The 17,720-nt window shown below is 37.8% G+C and overlaps 1 protein-coding gene across 2 annotated transcripts in view; it reads right to left on the bottom strand.

The window, feature by feature from the left end:
* The window catches only part of SPTLC3 (serine palmitoyltransferase long chain base subunit 3), a 125,245-nt gene that overhangs the window by 27,124 nt on the left and 80,401 nt on the right, over positions 1-17,720 (bottom strand). For both annotated transcript variants that reach the window (XM_058181639.1, XM_058181650.1), the window contains exon 9: positions 15,772-15,898. In XM_058181639.1, coding sequence (XP_058037622.1) covers positions 15,772-15,898 — 127 coding nt within the window. The remainder of the gene's footprint in view (positions 1-15,771; positions 15,899-17,720) is intronic.

Genomic DNA, 17,720 nt, shown 5'->3' with positions numbered 1-17,720 from the left:
CACTCTATCCTCTTCCTTTTTCCCAGGGAGAGAAGTTGAAGCCGACAAACAGCTGATTTTCGCTGTTTCACTGGCTTTTATGAGATTTCAGCACGGAGCGCCTTGATTAGGCACCCGGCGAGGAAAGTGGCGCCACCTGAAGCCCCCCATTGGCACTTCTATCATAGGAGTAGAGTAGATGCTTCGAAACGGCGTGGTTGATGTGTGGAGAGAGGTTAAAGGAATTGAGAGAGTATACACTTTTTTTTCTAAGATATATAATACATATTCTAGAATTGATTATATTTTTCTTTCTAAAGATTTGTTGAATAATGTGGATAAGGTAGATGTGGGAATTTTTAAAGATTCTGATCATGCAGAAGTTATGGTGGACTTAGATTTTAATTTTGAGAAAAAAAGAAGCTATTGGAGATATGACGAGAAATTGTATAAAAATGAAAAGGATAAAAAATGGATACTTAAAAAATTGGAGGAAAGTTGGAGATTAAATGATAACGGGGAGGTTAAATTTGAAATTGTTTGGGATGCGATGAAAGCGGTGTTTAGAGGGGAGAGTATCAAATTATCAAGTAGGAAATATAAAAATTATAAAATTAAAATGGAAAGAGATAAAATAAGATTAAAGAATTGGAAAATCAATTTTGCTTACTAAAGAAAAAAATTCTTCAGGAGCTTAATATGTTAAGAAATAAAATGATAGAAGAAGATACAGAGTTAGTAAAAGAAATTTGAGATTTTAAATAGGAATTTTTGAATTTAGTAATAGAAATTCTAAATTATTGGCAAAGATGGCGAAAGATAAAAGAGAGAAGAGAGAAATTGGAGTTTTGATAGATGATAGAGGTATAAGATGTTATAAAAAATTAGAGAAATGTGAAGTGGTTAGAAACTTTTTTCAGAATCTATATTCAAAGAAACCAATTAATCGGGGAAAATTGCAAAGCTATTTAGAAAAGTATGTGGTGAAAATTGATCAAACATATAAGGAATTGATGGAAGAAGATATAACACAAGATGAGATTAATGGAATAATACAAAAATTAAAATTAGGGAAAGCTCCAGGTGAGGATGGATTACCTGTTGAGTTTTATAAAGAATTTAAAGAATTAATAATACCAAGACTGCAAAAATTATTCAATGGAATATTACATGGTGGGAAGTACCTTCGTCATGGAATAGAACGGTGATATCCCTAATTCCTAAACCAGATAAAGATTTAGAAAGGATTGAGTCCTATCGCCCATTTCTTTAATTAATCAGGATGCAAAGATATTTACTGCTATTATAAGTAATAGATTAAATAGATTTATAGATAGATATATAAGTTATAATCAAGTAGGCTTTGTGAAGGGTAGATACATGAGTGATATTGTTAGAAGAGTATTAAATATTATAGATGTAGCTGAATATAATGGTGATAAAATTGGTATAGTATCATTGGATATTTTAAAGCTTTTGATTCTGTACAATGGGAAACAATTAATGTAATTGTGGAGGCTTTAGGCTTTGGTAATAAGTTTATACATGTTATTTCAAAATTGTACCAAAAGAGCAGTGCAAGAGTGAAGGTGAATGGAATATTAACTGAAGAGATAAAATTAGAAGCTGGTACGAGACAAGGATGTCCCTGTCCCCAACATTATTTTTATTGGCTATGGAAATATTGACAAAATGATAGAAAAGATGAAGAATTAGAAGGATATAAGGGTATAAGATAAATTTGTATGGATGATACTTTAATTATTTTGAAAATGTAGAGAAAGATTTGAAAAGATATATAAGCATTTGATAGAATTTGAAGAAATGACAGGATTGAAAGTAAATTGGTCAAAGTCAGAATTATTGATGGATAGTAATGGTAATGAGTCTGAGAATATGCAAGAGCAATTTGGGATAAGGATTAAAACACATTGAAATATTTGGGTATAGTGCTTTCACTTAAGGTTAAAGAATTGAAAAAACTTAATTATGATGTGGTGATTAACGAAATTGAGAAGAAGATAGATAAATATAAAATTTTAAAGTTGTCTTGGTTTGGTAGAATTGCAATGTGTAAGATGATGTTGCTGCCCAAGTTCAACTTTTTATTCGAGATGCTACCACTAAATTTGACAGAGAAAGATATTGAAGGATATCAGAAAAAACTGGATAAATTTTGCAATGGTGGCAAAAGACCCAGATTAGTGAAGAAAATGTGGTATCAAAATCAAAAGGAAGGTGGATTAGGAATCCCCAAATTATTTAATTATTACTGTGCGTATGGTATCCGGATAGTGGTAAAAATACTTAAAGGTGAAGATAATTATTGGAGAGATTTAGAGTTAAGGGATATAGAGAAATTTGGATCAAGGTGGTTTTAGATAAAGCAAATTTAAAATGTGTAAGTAGAAGTTATTGGTTAAAGGGATTAAGTAAAATGTGGAACAAATTTGTTAAAATTTTAATTCGGATATAATCTTTTGGGGAGACAACTGGAATTTGGCGATTAAAATAATATAAAACGTAATGAAGTGATTAAAGAGGAAAATATAGAAATTATTAAAGATTGGATAAAAGTTATGGGAAATGAAAGGAGGAATAAAGAAATTATTGAAAATTAGGGTTAAGTTGGTTTGAAAAATACAGATAGAAAAATGGACAAAAAACTAAAGGAAAATTATTCGATAAATAGATGTGAAACTGAATTTGAATATTTAGTATCTCGGATTATGAAAGATGAAATTGGGCTAAAGGGACTCGTTAGTAGGGTTTATAAGATTATAAATTCTGATGAAAAATTACAAAGAGTGATGAGGACAAATTGGGAAAAAGATCTTAATATTGAAATACCAGAATCAGATTGGAATGTGAATTGGAAGAGTAGAATTATGAGAACTTTATCTATAAGGATTAAAGAGCACAATTATAAAGTTGTTTGAAATGGTATTTGACTCCAGTAAGATTGTCACAAATGGATAAAAAACTAGTAAAAATGTTGGAGATGTGAGATGGAATTGGGGACTTATGAACATATGTGGTATAATTGTGATAAGGTTAAAAGTTTTGGCAACAATTGGAGAAAATGATATTTGAAATGATGGGGAAAGTAATAACATTGAGAGTGGAAACTATATTATTGTTGGTAATTAAGGAAATAGAATTAACAAAATATGAAAAGAATTGATTAGAATTATGATTATAATAGGTAGAATTATAATAGCTAGATATTGGAAACTAGATGTGATTTTTAGAATAGAAGAGTGGAATTCTGAAATGTGGAAATTAGCTTTAAATGATAAAATGACATGTGATATTAAAATTAGAAGTGGTGTGTATAAAGAAGATATTTTCTGGAAGACTTGGAAACCATTTGTGGACTTTGCGCTTGGAACATTGGACGCTTCAGTACCTGTACCTCGAGAACGTGGATTTTGGCAATCATGAGGATATATCCGAAGACCCAAATCTTCCTTTTATGTATAGCACAAGGGTGTAATAATGTATTTTCTTTTTGTTTGTTTGTTGCAAAAAAAATAATAATAAAAAAAAAAAAAAAAAAAAGGAGTAGAGTAGAGTGAAAATGTAAAGTGTTGGGAAAAGATGTCATCATACTTGGAGAAGATCAAATCAAAGAAGTGAGATTTAATATAACTAAGTTTAACTTATTTTTATTTAATTAATTCTATGTTGTCTTTCAGGATGGGGTATTTTTTGAAGTAACTCACCTAAGCATTTAAAAAACAGTATATCAAAGAACCTTACAATGTATTTGACACAAGTTTAGTAATGCCTTATTCATATTCCATGGCTTTGATATTTGCTTTAATTGTAATGACATAAGTAGAGAGCAATATGAAATCGTATACTGGTGTGTGCCGTTACCCAGTGTGAGATGCCTGTTATGTTTTCAACCAAAGACCCTTTGGCCTTCCATCTTACTGCCTTATCCCGTCCCTCCATCTTCAAATTCAAAACTCAGGCTCCTCCCTTAACCACTTAAGAGACATCTGTGACCAAGAGAAAACATCAGGAAGCTGCATACAAATCCATATTTTCAGCAATACTCTTCTCCCCAGCTAAACATTACAATTCCTTAAGATCTCTGTTTGTTATCTACCTTAATATAGTTTTGGCAAAAGAGTAAAATTTTTCTATTCTTGTGGGATTTGAAAACTATATATGTGTTATCAGAGGTAGGCGTCACATAATTTAACAACTGGTTCGCCTAGTGCAAAACCAAAAATGTGTGTGTTTGAAAGGCAAGTGGAGAAGAAAAGAGGAACTTCTGTACCAGATGATAAAAAGGATGTAAGTTGCTCCTTCCTCAGCCTTGCCACTTTCATCTCATTTTTGTTTGTGTGTTTTGCCTGAAGCAGGTTTCAATGTGTCACTTTTACAAGTTCAAGCTGTAGCTGGAATACTTAGGTTTTAATTTCTTAGTGCTCTGAAAACTCGAGAGCACATCTGGTTTGAAGTCAAAGGAAGGGCTAGTTATCTCCTCCACGCCTCCTCCTTTCCCAAATGTATTTTAGAAATGAGAATTAGTTTTCCTGAGAACATGGCAATATAAAGATTAAAGATTTTCTGCCCATATTCCTTTGGGGAATGACAGGGGACTCAAATCCTTTAAATTCAGGGTTGAATTCCTTCCAAACAAACTACCGGTATGTACTATCTTTAAAGGGTGATGATGAAACCCAAAAGATGTGCAAACAAAACCACTAAGGTTGAACTGGATGTCGGTGATACAGATATGTCAGTAAATTGCTAAGACAGATGTGAACAAACTCTTCAAGCAATTGAAGGATATTAACTGTCCTCTATTGACGAGAGCATAATATATGGAATATTAATTTTAAGCGTAACTTAAGTCATTCTTCAATCCAAGATTATGATGTTTTCTAACAGTAAGAGCAGTTTGACCATAGAGCCAAATAATCCAGGAATTGGATATATTCCAATTTGCTAGATAGATACAAGCAGAGGCTGGATTTCTTGGAGAAAATTTAGCTTGGATTCCTGCACTGAAGAAAAGGTCAGACCTGATTGCATGAATGGCCCCTTCCAACTGGTTCCATATTGCTGGTTATTATAAGATTATGCTTCATTTAAAATTAATTATGTTATTGTCATGGTCTTGACTGAATTTATGCATAAGAATATTTGGATTTTCCTTTGTATAGATGCCAAAAATCTCTGTCGGAGAGCAAAAAACATAGCAAAGAGCAGAAATCTGAAATGACATTCCTGAAAAATGTTGCATTTTTATGGAAAAACATTCAAGCAAGTGTTGTTTCTATTTGAGACATAAACAAAACACGCTCTATCCTCTCTTACACCAATACCATTGTGAACAGACTTGAAGGAATTATGAAGGGATAATGGTGTGTGTGTGTGTGTTTGAAAGGCAAGTGGAGAAGAAAAGAGGAACTTCTGTACCAGATGATAAAAAGGATGTAAGTTGCTCCTTCCTCAGCCTTGCCACTTTCATCTCATTTTTGTTTGTGTGTTTTTGCGGTCAGAGACCACACACTTAACTGAAAATCATGAGTCATTTAATTATTGCAATTCTGAACAGTCACTCAACAAATGGTCGTAAAGCAAGGACTATCTGCAATTCTTTGAGGTTTATTTCAAAGTATAGAAAATAATTGTATTATATTATGTGGTTATTAATGGTCATCATACTTTAAGAAGGATTCAGAGAGTGACAAACAGTGCAAAGAAAGAACAATGGAAAAAATAAGGAGTCTGGATACTAAATCTTGTGAGGAGAATTTGAACGAATAGTTAGACTTAACAAAAGATATCAGAGACAGATATGAACAAACTCTTCAAGCAATTGAAGGATATTAACTGTCCTCTATTGACGCAGAGCATAATATATGGAATATTAATTTTAAGCGTAACTTAAGTCATTCTTCAATCCAAGATTATGATGTTTTCTAACAGTAAGAGCAGTTTGACCATAGAGCCAAATAATCCAGGAATTGGATATATTCCAATTTGCTAGATAGATACAAGCAGAGGCTGGATTTCTTGGAGAAAATTTAGCTTGGATTGCTGCACTTTAGCTTGGATTCCTGCACTGAAGAAAAGGTCAGACCTGATTGCATGAATGGCCCCTTCCAACTGGTTCCATATTGCTGGTTATTATAAGATTATGCTTCATTTAAAATTAATTATGTTATTGTCATGGTCTTGACTGAATTTATGCATAAGAATATTTGGATTTTCCTTTGTATAGATGCCAAAAATCTCTGTCGGAGAGCAAAAAACATAGCAAAGAGCAGAAATCTGAAATGACATTCCTGAAAAATGTTGCATTTTTATGGAAAAACATTCAAGCAAGTGTTGTTTCTATTTGAGACATAAACAAAACACGCTCTATCCTCTCTTACACCAATACCATTGTGAACAGACTTGAAGGAATTATGAAGGGATAATGGTGTGTGTGTGTGTGTTTGAAAGGCAAGTGGAGAAGAAAAGAGGAACTTCTGTACCAGATGATAAAAAGGATGTAAGTTGCTCCTTCCTCAGCCTTGCCACTTTCATCTCATTTTTGTTTGTGTGTTTTTGCGGTCAGAGACCACACACACTTAACTGAAAGCCTCCCCCACCCCCCATATACATGTTTGGCTGAGCTATTTTAACACACAAGAACAGATATTACAGTGATAGGTACTTTAGAAAAACCTCAAGGCTTGAACACAATTACAGACTGGCAGCCAGATGCAGCTTAACATTAAATCAAGGTAACTTAGCAAGGGCATGACATGAAGCCGAAATGGGGAGGGAGTGTGTTTTGCCTGAAGCAGGTTTCAATGTGTCACTTTTACAAGTTCAAGCTGTAGCTGGAATACTTAGGTTTTAATTTCTTAGTGCTCTGAAAACTCGAGAGCACATCTGGTTTGAAGTCAAAGGAAGGGCTAGTTATCTCCTCCACGCCTCCTCCTTTCCCAAATGTATTTTAGAAATGAGAATTAGTTTTCCTGAGAACATGGCAATATAAAGATTAAAGAATTTCTGCCCATATTCCTTTGGGGAATGACAGGGGACTCAAATCCTTTAAATTCAGGGTTGAATTCCTTCCAAACAAACTACCGGTATGTACTATCTTTAAAGGGTGATGATGAAACCCAAAAGATGTGCAAACAAAAACCACTAAGGTTGAACTGGATGTCGGTGAGAGCCTGTGCTGATGTAAAGACAGGCGTTACCCATGACCTGGAGATGGCACTATATTCTTCTATTTCAAATATGCTTTCTACTGATACAGATATGTCAGTAAATTGCTAAGACAGATGTGGGGAATAACACCCAAAGCATTCACAACTCATAAGAATATATTCTGGATTGCTATACCACACACATGCAAATACTTCTTGAGTTTATGTAATTACTATAAATACGGCTATTTAAAAAGTTAAGAGTACCGTATATACTCGAGTATAAGCCGATCCGAATATAAGCCGAGGTACCTAATTTTACCACAAAAACTGGGAAAAACTATTGACTCGAGTATAAGCCGAGGGTGGGAAATGAGGCAGCTACTGGTCAATGTAAAAAATAAAGATAGAGCCAAGTAAAATAACATGAATATTTATTTGAACGAAAAACAATAAAAGTGCAAAAGGGGGTCCCCAAAAAGAATATGGTATCAAAAATACAGTATCTTTAAAAGTAACAGCAACCAAGCTAACGAGAGCTAAAATCCCTCAAAACTGGAGTTCTCCTCCTCATCATCTGTTTGTCCAAACAGAGCTTCAGCTACTTCAGCTTCTGTGATGTTATCCGCATATCGTTGTCGTCATCACTGAGTTCACAGTCGTCATCATCACTGCTGTCACTCTCATACAATGCGCTGTCTTCACTGCCATCCATAGCATTACTAATGCCACATTTCTTGAAGGCACGTTGCACCATGTCCTCTGGAATATCTTCCCATGCATCACGAACCCACTGTGCTATTAGTTCTATGTCTGGCTTTCTCAGATTTCCAACTTTTGTCAGACGAGCTTGACCAGATGTCATCCATTCATGCCACATCCTTCGCACATGGTCCTTGAAAGGTTTATTTAAACTGACATCTAGGGGCTGCAATACAGATGTAAGCCCACCTGGAATAACGGCCAAAGTGACTTGAGATGACTTTGCCAATTTTTTTATGTCATCAGATGTGTGGGCTCTGAACATATCCCAAACTAACAGTGATCTTCTAGTCCAGTCCCCACTCCTCAAGCAAGAGATCCTATACTGTTTCAGACAAAGGATTGTCCAGTCTGTTCTTTAAAAACCCTCCAGGAATGAAGTGTCCAATAAGGTTCAAATTGCAAGTACCGGTAGTCCTCAATTTAAGACTGCAATTGAGCCCAAAACATTGTTTTGTTATTTTTCCCTAACTGTATGTATCCCCTGCCCCCATTTTACGTCAGGCTGCCATCAAAGCGAAGCACGGCTGAATATTATTATTATTATTATTATTATTATTATTATTATTATTATTATTATTATTATTATTATTATCATTATCATCATCATCATCATCATTATTATTATTATTATTATTATCATTATCATTATTATCATTATTATCATTATTATTATTATTATTATTATTATTATCATTATCATTATTATCATTATCATCATCATCATTATTATTATTATTATCATTATCATTATTATCATTATCATTATTATTATTATTATTATCATTATCATTATTATCATTATCATCATCATTATTATTATTATTATTATTATTATCATTATCATTATTATCATTATCATCATCATCATTATTATTATTATTATCATTATCATTATTATCATTATCATCATCATTATTATTATTATTATTATTATTATCATTATCATTATCATTATTATCATTATCATCATCATTATTATTATTATTATTATTATCATTATTATTATTATTATTATATGATGATGATGATTTTTTTGCATTGGACAGAGCGAGCTTCAGTTTACCAAACTTTGTATCTTTTAATGAAACGTGTTAGTCTGGAAGGGACTGTTTGAACTCACAAAACACTTGCAACTTTTAGTTCCGTGCTGAGGATTTTTGGAAAGCAGCCCAGCAATATTTATTTATTGCTCGGACTGCTCTTATTTTCACTCCCCCTTTTCTTTTCTTTTCCTTCCCTCCCTCCCTCCTTCTCTGCCTCTCTTTCGTCCCCCACCTCCCGGGATCCTTGCGGGTCGAAGGTTCTGCCCTGCCTTACACCAGCCGCCCACCTATGCCAAGGTCTCCCTGGCTCTTTCGCTCTCTGTAAGCAGCGGCTTCTCGGCAGCGTCGCCCCCCTCCCCTCCATGGATCGGCTCCTTCCCCAGCACTGAAGGCATCCTTAGGAATACACCTCCACCTCCAGGAAAATAAAAGAGGCAGAGAAGGTAAATCGCCCGCCTGCTCGGAAAGGAAGGGAGAGGACTCCAATGGAAGAAGGAGAGGAGAATTACCAATACCAAACCCAAAGCGCTGGGTTAGAGGTGCCTTGTCATGTACAAGGAGATCAGAGAGGGCAACCACTGCGAAACAATAATCAGACTCAAAACGGGCTGCTTATTTGCCATTTGCTCTGGGTAGAACGGGTTTTTTTTTTTAAAAAAAATTGGTTTGGAGAAGGAAAGCTAATTTGCTGATCTGCGCGAGGGTCGGTTTCTTTTGCCTCCCTTCTTCTTCCTCCTCCTTCTTCCCACCCTAGCTTGCAATGCCCCCATCTCTCCTCCTCCTCCTCCTCCTGCCCCCCTCTCGGGGGGAGAAATTGTTTGTTCTTGCCGTATTTCTCCGCTTTCCAAGAGGCTTTTCTTTTTCACCTCTTTCTCCCCACCTCCCCAATTTCCATAGGGGGGAAAAAAAACCCTGGGGAAAACTTGGCAAAAAATAAAATAAAATAAAAAGTACTGAGTGCAAATGTTTTTTTTTTATACTGTAGTTGGAGTTTTCCACGCTTTTCACATTCAAGGCAGCATTCTCCCCATCCTCGCTGCTTTTCCAAAACATGCTTTGAAACCTTTGCATTTTATTGGGATGTATTCAGTGACAACGCCCCTCCGCCCCTCCGAGGCGAGAGGAGGACGAGTAAGAGGAGGCGAGAGTGACAAACAAATAAAGAGAGTTCTTCTCGCCTTGGCGTTTGACACACTCGCCGTCCTCTCCAGCCGAAATTGAGTGCGGCGGCAGTGGGGTGGGTGGGTGGGTGGGGAGGCCGCCGTGAAGTGCCGGCTGGGGAGCCGGGATTGAAGTGCCGGCATGCTTTGCCAGCTCGGCCGGCTCGTTTGGGCGGCGGCTGGCCTCCGGCGTTTTCTTCCGCCGCTTTTGATGGCGGCGGCGGCGGTGGTCGGCGGAGGGGCGGAGGGGCGTTCGACATTTCGCCCCTCTCACTCGTCCTCCTCTTGCCCGCGGTGGGGCGGAGGCGTTGTCACCTCGCCTCCTCTCCAGCCGAAATTGAGTGCGGCGGCAGGGGAGGCCGCCGTGAAGTGCCGGCTGGGGGCCAGGAGCCAATCCCAGGCTCCCCAGCCGGCACTTCACGGCGGCCTCCCCACCCACCCCCACTGCCGCCGCACTCAATTTCGGCTGAGAGGAGGGCGAGGGTGACAACGCCTCCGCCCCTCCGAGGCGAGAGTGACAAACAAATAAAGAGAGTTCTTCTCGCCTTGGCGTTTGACACACTCGCCGTCCTCTCCAGCCGAAATTGAGTGCGGCGGCAGTGGGGTGGGTGGGGAGGCCGCCGTGAAGTGCCGGCTGGGGAGCCGGGATTGGCTCCCGGGCTCCCCAGCCGGCACTTCACGGCGGCCTCCCCACCCACCCCCACTGCCGCCGCACTCAATTTCGCTGAGAGGAGGGCGAGGGTGACAACGCCCCTCCGCCCACCGCGGGCAAGAGGAGGACGAGTGAGAGGGGCAAAATGTCGAACGCCCCTCCGCCCCTCCGCCGACCACCGCCGCCGCCATCAAAAAGCGGCGGAAGAAAACGCCGGAGGCCAGCCGCCGCCCCAAAACGAGCCGGCCGAGCTGGCAAAGCATGCCGGCAGCATTTGGGCTCGTCCTGCCGGCCCAGCTGTTCCCGAGGGCAAAAAACCCTCTCCCTGGGTCGGCTCTGCAAGGGTAGACTCGAGTATAAGCCGAGGGGGCGTTTTTCAGCACAAAAAACGTGCCGAAAAACTCGGCTTATACTCGAGTATATACGGTAAGCCTTTCCTATCAATGGGCACTAGCTCTGAATTATATATGGGGCAGTGGCATAGAGAAAGCCTCTTACAAAATTATAATTCTTGTTACGTGCAATTCCTATTACAATATGCCATTTAAATGGGAAGAGAAGAAGAAGAAAAGCTCTATCTTTTCTTCCGGTTGGTCTCAGATAAATTGTTCTGACTTAAAACATTTGCCCTCCATGTGTCTGAATGGGGTGGCTAAGAAGAGGGAGTACCATCACCCTGCTACAATAATGTGAATTTAACCCTGGTTGCAAAATGAAAACTCGTATTTTCTTTAGTCTTCTAAGAATTTAAGCCAGCTGATTATTTTCATTTTTTATGTGCCACCTTCAGGTGATCTTGTCAGCTTCTCAGCTCAGATGAGACCCCCTGATTCTTATTTGGTATCTATAAACAGGTGGCTTCATGCTGCTTCAGGCAAAGTCACAAGAAATAAATATGCCTCAATATTTACCTAACGTACCTGTCTAAAAAGCCTGTTCTTTCTAATAGAGGAAAGAAGATAAATTCTGCTGTGATTCCAACACATACACTAAACTTCTCATTGATTTTTGAGTGGTCTCTGTTAGCCAACCTTCCTCTATGACCGTGATGGTGAATTTAGGGCACGTGTGCCAGAAATGGCATGCAGAGCCATCTCTCCGAGCACGCGAGCTATCACCTGTTGCTCTTCTGGGTTCCGACACGTTGGCCAGCTGGTCTTCACAAGCATGGGAGCATCGAAAACTAGAAGAACAGCCGCCTGGTGCACATGCACGCACCAGGCAGCTGCTCTTCTGGTTTCCGGCACATGCATGCGCACCAGCCAATCGGTCTATTGGTTTTTGGCACACATGCGCATGCGAAGACCAGGTGGTCAGTGCGCATGTGCGCACCAGAAACTGGAAGATCATCTTCCCTGCATGTGTATGCACACTGGGCGGCTGCTCTTCCGGTCTTTGGCATGTGAATGCACACGCATGCACTCCCGTTTTGCCACTCGGTGCCAAAAAGGTTCGCCAACATTGCTCTATGAAAACACTTGGTGAGCAACAAAATGAAGGTGCCTTCAGCTGCAGATGTAGCAATTCTAGGCAGAGGCTAATTTGATCCTTGGAAGCCAGTTGGCTTCTTGTTCTTTCTGGCCTTTAATAAGGTTGCTACTAAGTACTATATGGCTTCACTATAATCAGAGGATGGTAATGTGGGGCCTCCCAGATTTCTAAGAGATGCCTCATCTATTCCTTGAAATATTGCAGAAATCTCACAAGGATCTGGCAATCTTGCATAAGATTTCAGAAATATTTGCTTCAGATAGTTAGAGCAGGAAAAGCTTGTCGATCAACCTGAAGTCACTATATGGATTAATGTAGAGATATGGAATTATGTGTCATCAGAATGTGGACAAATGCTCACTCATCTACTCCAGATCTATCTATCCTGAACTGGTGCTAGGAGCCAATGACAGGTTGGGTAGAAAAAAAAATATCTTAGCAACCCGATTAAGACAAACTGCTGTGATTCAATAACAAATTTTTGTCCATCTTACAGTAGTTACCCATGACAAAGATCCTTAGTTTTAAAGAAATCAAAAGTGAACCGGACAAAATCTAAAAAGTATTACGTTTTGCCTAAATGTTAAGAAATATACTGAGAACATGTGCTCTGCCTTGATAACATGCAGATTATATTTACAACAGAAAGCTTTTTATAAAAACGGGTTTGGCAGAACTCAAGCCTCCACTGTGCCAGAGATTAAATAAACTTCTGGTCTCACCATTAAACCAAAGATGGATTACCACCCCACCAAATATTGTTAATAGCAAATGAGAGCAAGACCAATTCAAAAGTTTCTGAAAAAGACATCTAATACCTCTTTTCTTCATTATAAAATAGTTACATTTAATAAAAGCTACATCAACAAGAGACAATGATTAAAGCGATTAAAGGCATCAGGCTATAAACTAGTGAATGTGAGTTCTAATCCTGCCTTATGCAGAAAGCCAGTTGGGTGACTTGAGCCAGTCACTTCTCTCTCAGCCCTGGAGAGAAAGCAATGGCCAATCATTTCCAAAAATGTTGTCCAAAAAACAACAAGCAAAATACTTATCAACAAGAACTGCTCTACTCTGGCCTCCACCCATGTGCAAAAGTTGAACTGATCCAGCACAAGAGCTGTGTTCATTTCTGCACAATACTATGAAGTTTGCAGAACTCTTCATAAACCAAGCTGAGCTGAAGTGATTAATTTCAAGAAGAAGCACAAAGAAACACTGTTAATATGCCTTTGTAGCATTTCCTTTGGAACTGTAGTATTTTTCATTTGCCTTCCAGATCCTCAATAACCCCCTCCAGTCAAGACATTGTTTTTGCTTCTCTCCATCACAAGCAAATAATCGGAAGGGTGGTGAACATGTAAGAAAAGAGAACTATTTGAAATGTTGCTATTTTGATTTTCCACTGGCCAGTTAGGGGGTGAGCAGATATGCTTGTGGGTCAGGGCAAATGCAATTGTAAGAATTTGTCATAAAAAGATGATCCTGAATGCCATTACTCTGCTAAAAAAATAATTCCTCAACACTGTCTAACTATTTACTAAATCTGCACTACTATTAATCTTCTCATCGTTCCCATCACCCATCTCCTTCCACTTATGACTGTAACTTTGTTGCTTGTATCCTTACGATTTATACTGATATTGCTTCCTGATTGCTTATTTGTACCCTATGACTATCGTTAAGTGTTTTAAGTGTTGTACCTTGATGAATGTATCTTTTCTTTTATGTACACTGAGAGCATATGCACCAAGACAAATTCCTTGTGTGTTCAATCACACTTGACCAATAAAAAATTCTATTCTATTCTATTCTATTCTATTCTATTCTATTCTATTCTATTCTATTCTATTCTATTCTATTCTACAGCCTCACCCCGTCCCATACCAGCTTTTTACTTTTAGGAGTCTTATCACCCATATGCCTGCAATGCTAAGTAAGGCACTTTTTAGTAATACAGCCACACCTTATTCAAACAACAAAAAGGAACAGGTACATTCTAAACATTTCAAACATTCTTAGCATTTAAGCAAATAAAGATGCTTCTGCACAAAAAAACCGTTACCATACAAATTACCACTCGATGTTGTAATGTGAATTAGAGCCACTGCATTGTTCCAATGAGTATACAATAGCAGCACAGATATTATAGGACAGCACTTTTGTCAAAAATAGTACTGAAATAAAAACCTGTAATTTACTTCTCAAGCTTGGGGAGAATCCTTTGATACTGGAAAAATCAGGACAATATTGCCCTCCATTGGCAAGAATGTTTATATACAAAGACACTTAAACCAGTCTGTTATTATGGTATCAATTGCAAACTCTTCCTGTAAATTAAGTTTCCATGGCTTGGTGCCACTTTAGAAATGGTACAATAATTCTACTCACAGCAGACACTGTGCTGAAGTAATATGTTACTTCTGTTCTAAGCTGGCACCTCATACAATTGGCACTTAAATGTTATAATGGTTTCATGCAGATGTGGGAAGTAAAGTCTTGAGATATGCTACCATAGCAGGAATCTAGGACTAGACTCCTCCTCTCCCACTAACACCGATAGGAGCTGAACCTGGAGAAAGAAAGAACTAGTGTAACACTATGTGTCCCACCTCTAATTCCTAGAGCCAGTCCAGAAGTATACCATGGATTAATAGTATCAGAAGCCATTGAAAAGTCAGAGAGAGCTAGGATAGATGCTTGCCCCATTCCCATGCGGGTCATTGTCAAAGCTTTCCCAGTACTATGTCCTTGTCTGAGGTCAGATTGAAATGGGTCCAATAACTTTCCACCAGGGGTCTTTAGACTTCTAAGGTGACCCTCCCCCTAAAAAAAACATCCTTCCCTAAAATGAGGGATTTGAAGACAGCACAAAAAAATCAGGTTGAGGAAGGTGTATGAGAATCAGCAGGGTCTTTGAATGGCTGTTGCAGTGTGAGTGCGGAGCGGATGGGGGAAGAGTGCACATGTGGACATACATCCCAGCCCAGCAATTGATGACCTTTTCTGCTTACTTCCCCATTAACTCTCTAAAGATCCTGGCAGGAAAGATTGCAAATGACGATCACATGATCACGGGGTGCTGCAATTAGTCATAAGCACAAACCAATTGGCAAGCATCCAGATCACGATCATGTGACTATGGTTGGAGCTCTAAGGAACAGTTGAAATCACCATTTGTTTAGTGCCATCATAACTTCAAATGATCACTAAATGAATAGTTGTAGATCAAGGACTATCTGTATATTTTAATGTAAACTAGACAATAAAAACATGGAATGAGCAGGGGACAAGGTAAAACATGAAACATCCTTCAAGGCACCATCTTCCAAGGAGAATAATGTGAGTCAGATATATTGGTCTGAAAATTAACATCTTGTTCATACTTGGGAGTATAAAAAAAATTACATTCATTCATTCATGATACCAAATATGTTTACAGTATATGCTATTATGATGACAATTTCATCTATTTTCAATACAAACAAGATCAGGTTAATGAAATATCCTACCTTGTGTGGTCCCATCTAGTCCCATGATGCATTTCATTACTCTTATAATTTGTTCTGCTACAGGAGGAGCCATAGATGTGGCATAAGTTACACTGTGTGAATTAATTCGTAAGTAGTCCACTAATTCCTTAAATAAAACAACAATAACAATATTTCAGTGTGGTCATCAAAAAACCCATTTTCTGCTAGAATAAAAATAGGCAAATGAGAGAAACAGTCTTCTTCCTGTGCATAAAATTGTAGAATGGCATGACTTAATTTATCACTAAATGGCAATTAAACTCTTGTCCCCTTATCATTGAAATTTTTTTCAAACATTTTTTTTTTATATTTGCTCAATTAGCCTTAAAGCAAAACAGTCAGGACAAATAAAGAAACAAAATCAGTACATGGCAAGAAAAATGTATTTCCAAATTATCATGAAAAATCATAAAATGCCTTATTTTGATTTTATTCATATATAGTACATGCATCACATACCCAGAAGAATGAAATAATGCTACTTTGTCAGAGCAACAATTTTCATGTTGCTTCTGATTCTAACATGAAGATTGTTACCGTTATTCTCTTTTTTTAACTGCCTGACTTTCTGTTTTGTACTTTATTGTGAACCATGTCAAGGGATGTGAGCTTCCCTCTTAAAAATTATTATCCACTCTGGTGCCTTGGGATTTATCTGATATAAATCTAAATTCATAAAATTAGTGCATAAATTAAATATACTGCATAGAGTTTAATGTCTTAAACATAGTATGCTATCCGTATCCAGCTCTCACATTCACTTCAAAACAATATAGGAATTGAAAGTTCAGAATGCTAACCTTACTATTTATGTAAAATAAGATTTTCATTTATGTGTAGCTGTATGTACTAGTTTGGCAAGTTCAGCAGGTAAACTAAAAGAGGAGGTTGGTATGACTAATTAAACAGAGCCATTTCCTAGTAAGTTTTAGAGCACCGTATATGCTTGCATTTTCATGATTAAATCTATCAAAGCATTTTGAAAGTGCTTGAGAAGAATATGCAAATCGTTGCTGTATTTTCAACTTACAATAATATCGTATCTGACAACTTTAAACTGTGAGCAATCTGCAGGTAGACCAGTGGAATGAAATACTGACAGAGCTAACTACATAGAAGAAAGGTTCATTCTTACCATCCTTAGGAATTACTAACAAGCTCTACATTCTATGGCATTTGAGCACTTCTAAACTATTTGTCAGCCTTCAGAGGTGGGTGAACTTTTAGCAGGTGTAACCAAATGGTGTCACAAATGGTGAGAAAATTTTAGTTGAGTAGTATGTGGAGAGACAAGAGATTCCCATCCCCAAAATAGGGAAAGAAGGAATTCAGAAATTGGAGTACTGATTATGCTTCACAGCATTTTACTTGGGATGGAATCTATGCATGTTGGCCCAGATAAAGATCTTTAGGGTCAGAGCAGTAAGATATTAAAGGCTATGAATCAGCATTTTTTTTGCTTTGGACTATCCTCCATAGTCCATACCTACCCCCCAAAAAAGCTTTGACCAGAAGAGCAAGATCATTTCAGACAATTTTCTGTGGAAAAATAACTATTTTTCTCATTTAAAGATGAAAATGGATGCATGAAGCTTCACAGAGAATTAAATTTGCTTTGACCTTTACTGATAGTGCTTGCTTAATGACCACTCCTTCAGTGATCTTTTAAACTGAAAACTGCTGAACTAGTATTTATGACTAGTCCTCGGACTTATGTTAGTTACCCCCACTGTCATAGCATCATGATTAGGGTGCTTGGAAGCATCTCATGATCATGTGATTGAACTTGCGACCTTCTTTGCCAGTTTCCTACAAACAAAATCAATGGCGAAGCTGGCTAGAGATTGCAAGTGGTGACCAGGTGATTTCCTCACTAAACAACTCTTGGTGATTTTTGGTCTTTATTATCAACAATTTTTATTTATTTA

Source organism: Ahaetulla prasina, chromosome 1 (assembly GCF_028640845.1).
Source record: "Ahaetulla prasina isolate Xishuangbanna chromosome 1, ASM2864084v1, whole genome shotgun sequence".
NCBI lineage: Eukaryota > Metazoa > Chordata > Lepidosauria > Squamata > Colubridae > Ahaetulla > Ahaetulla prasina.
This window is presented reverse-complemented; position numbering and strand designations above follow the sequence as displayed.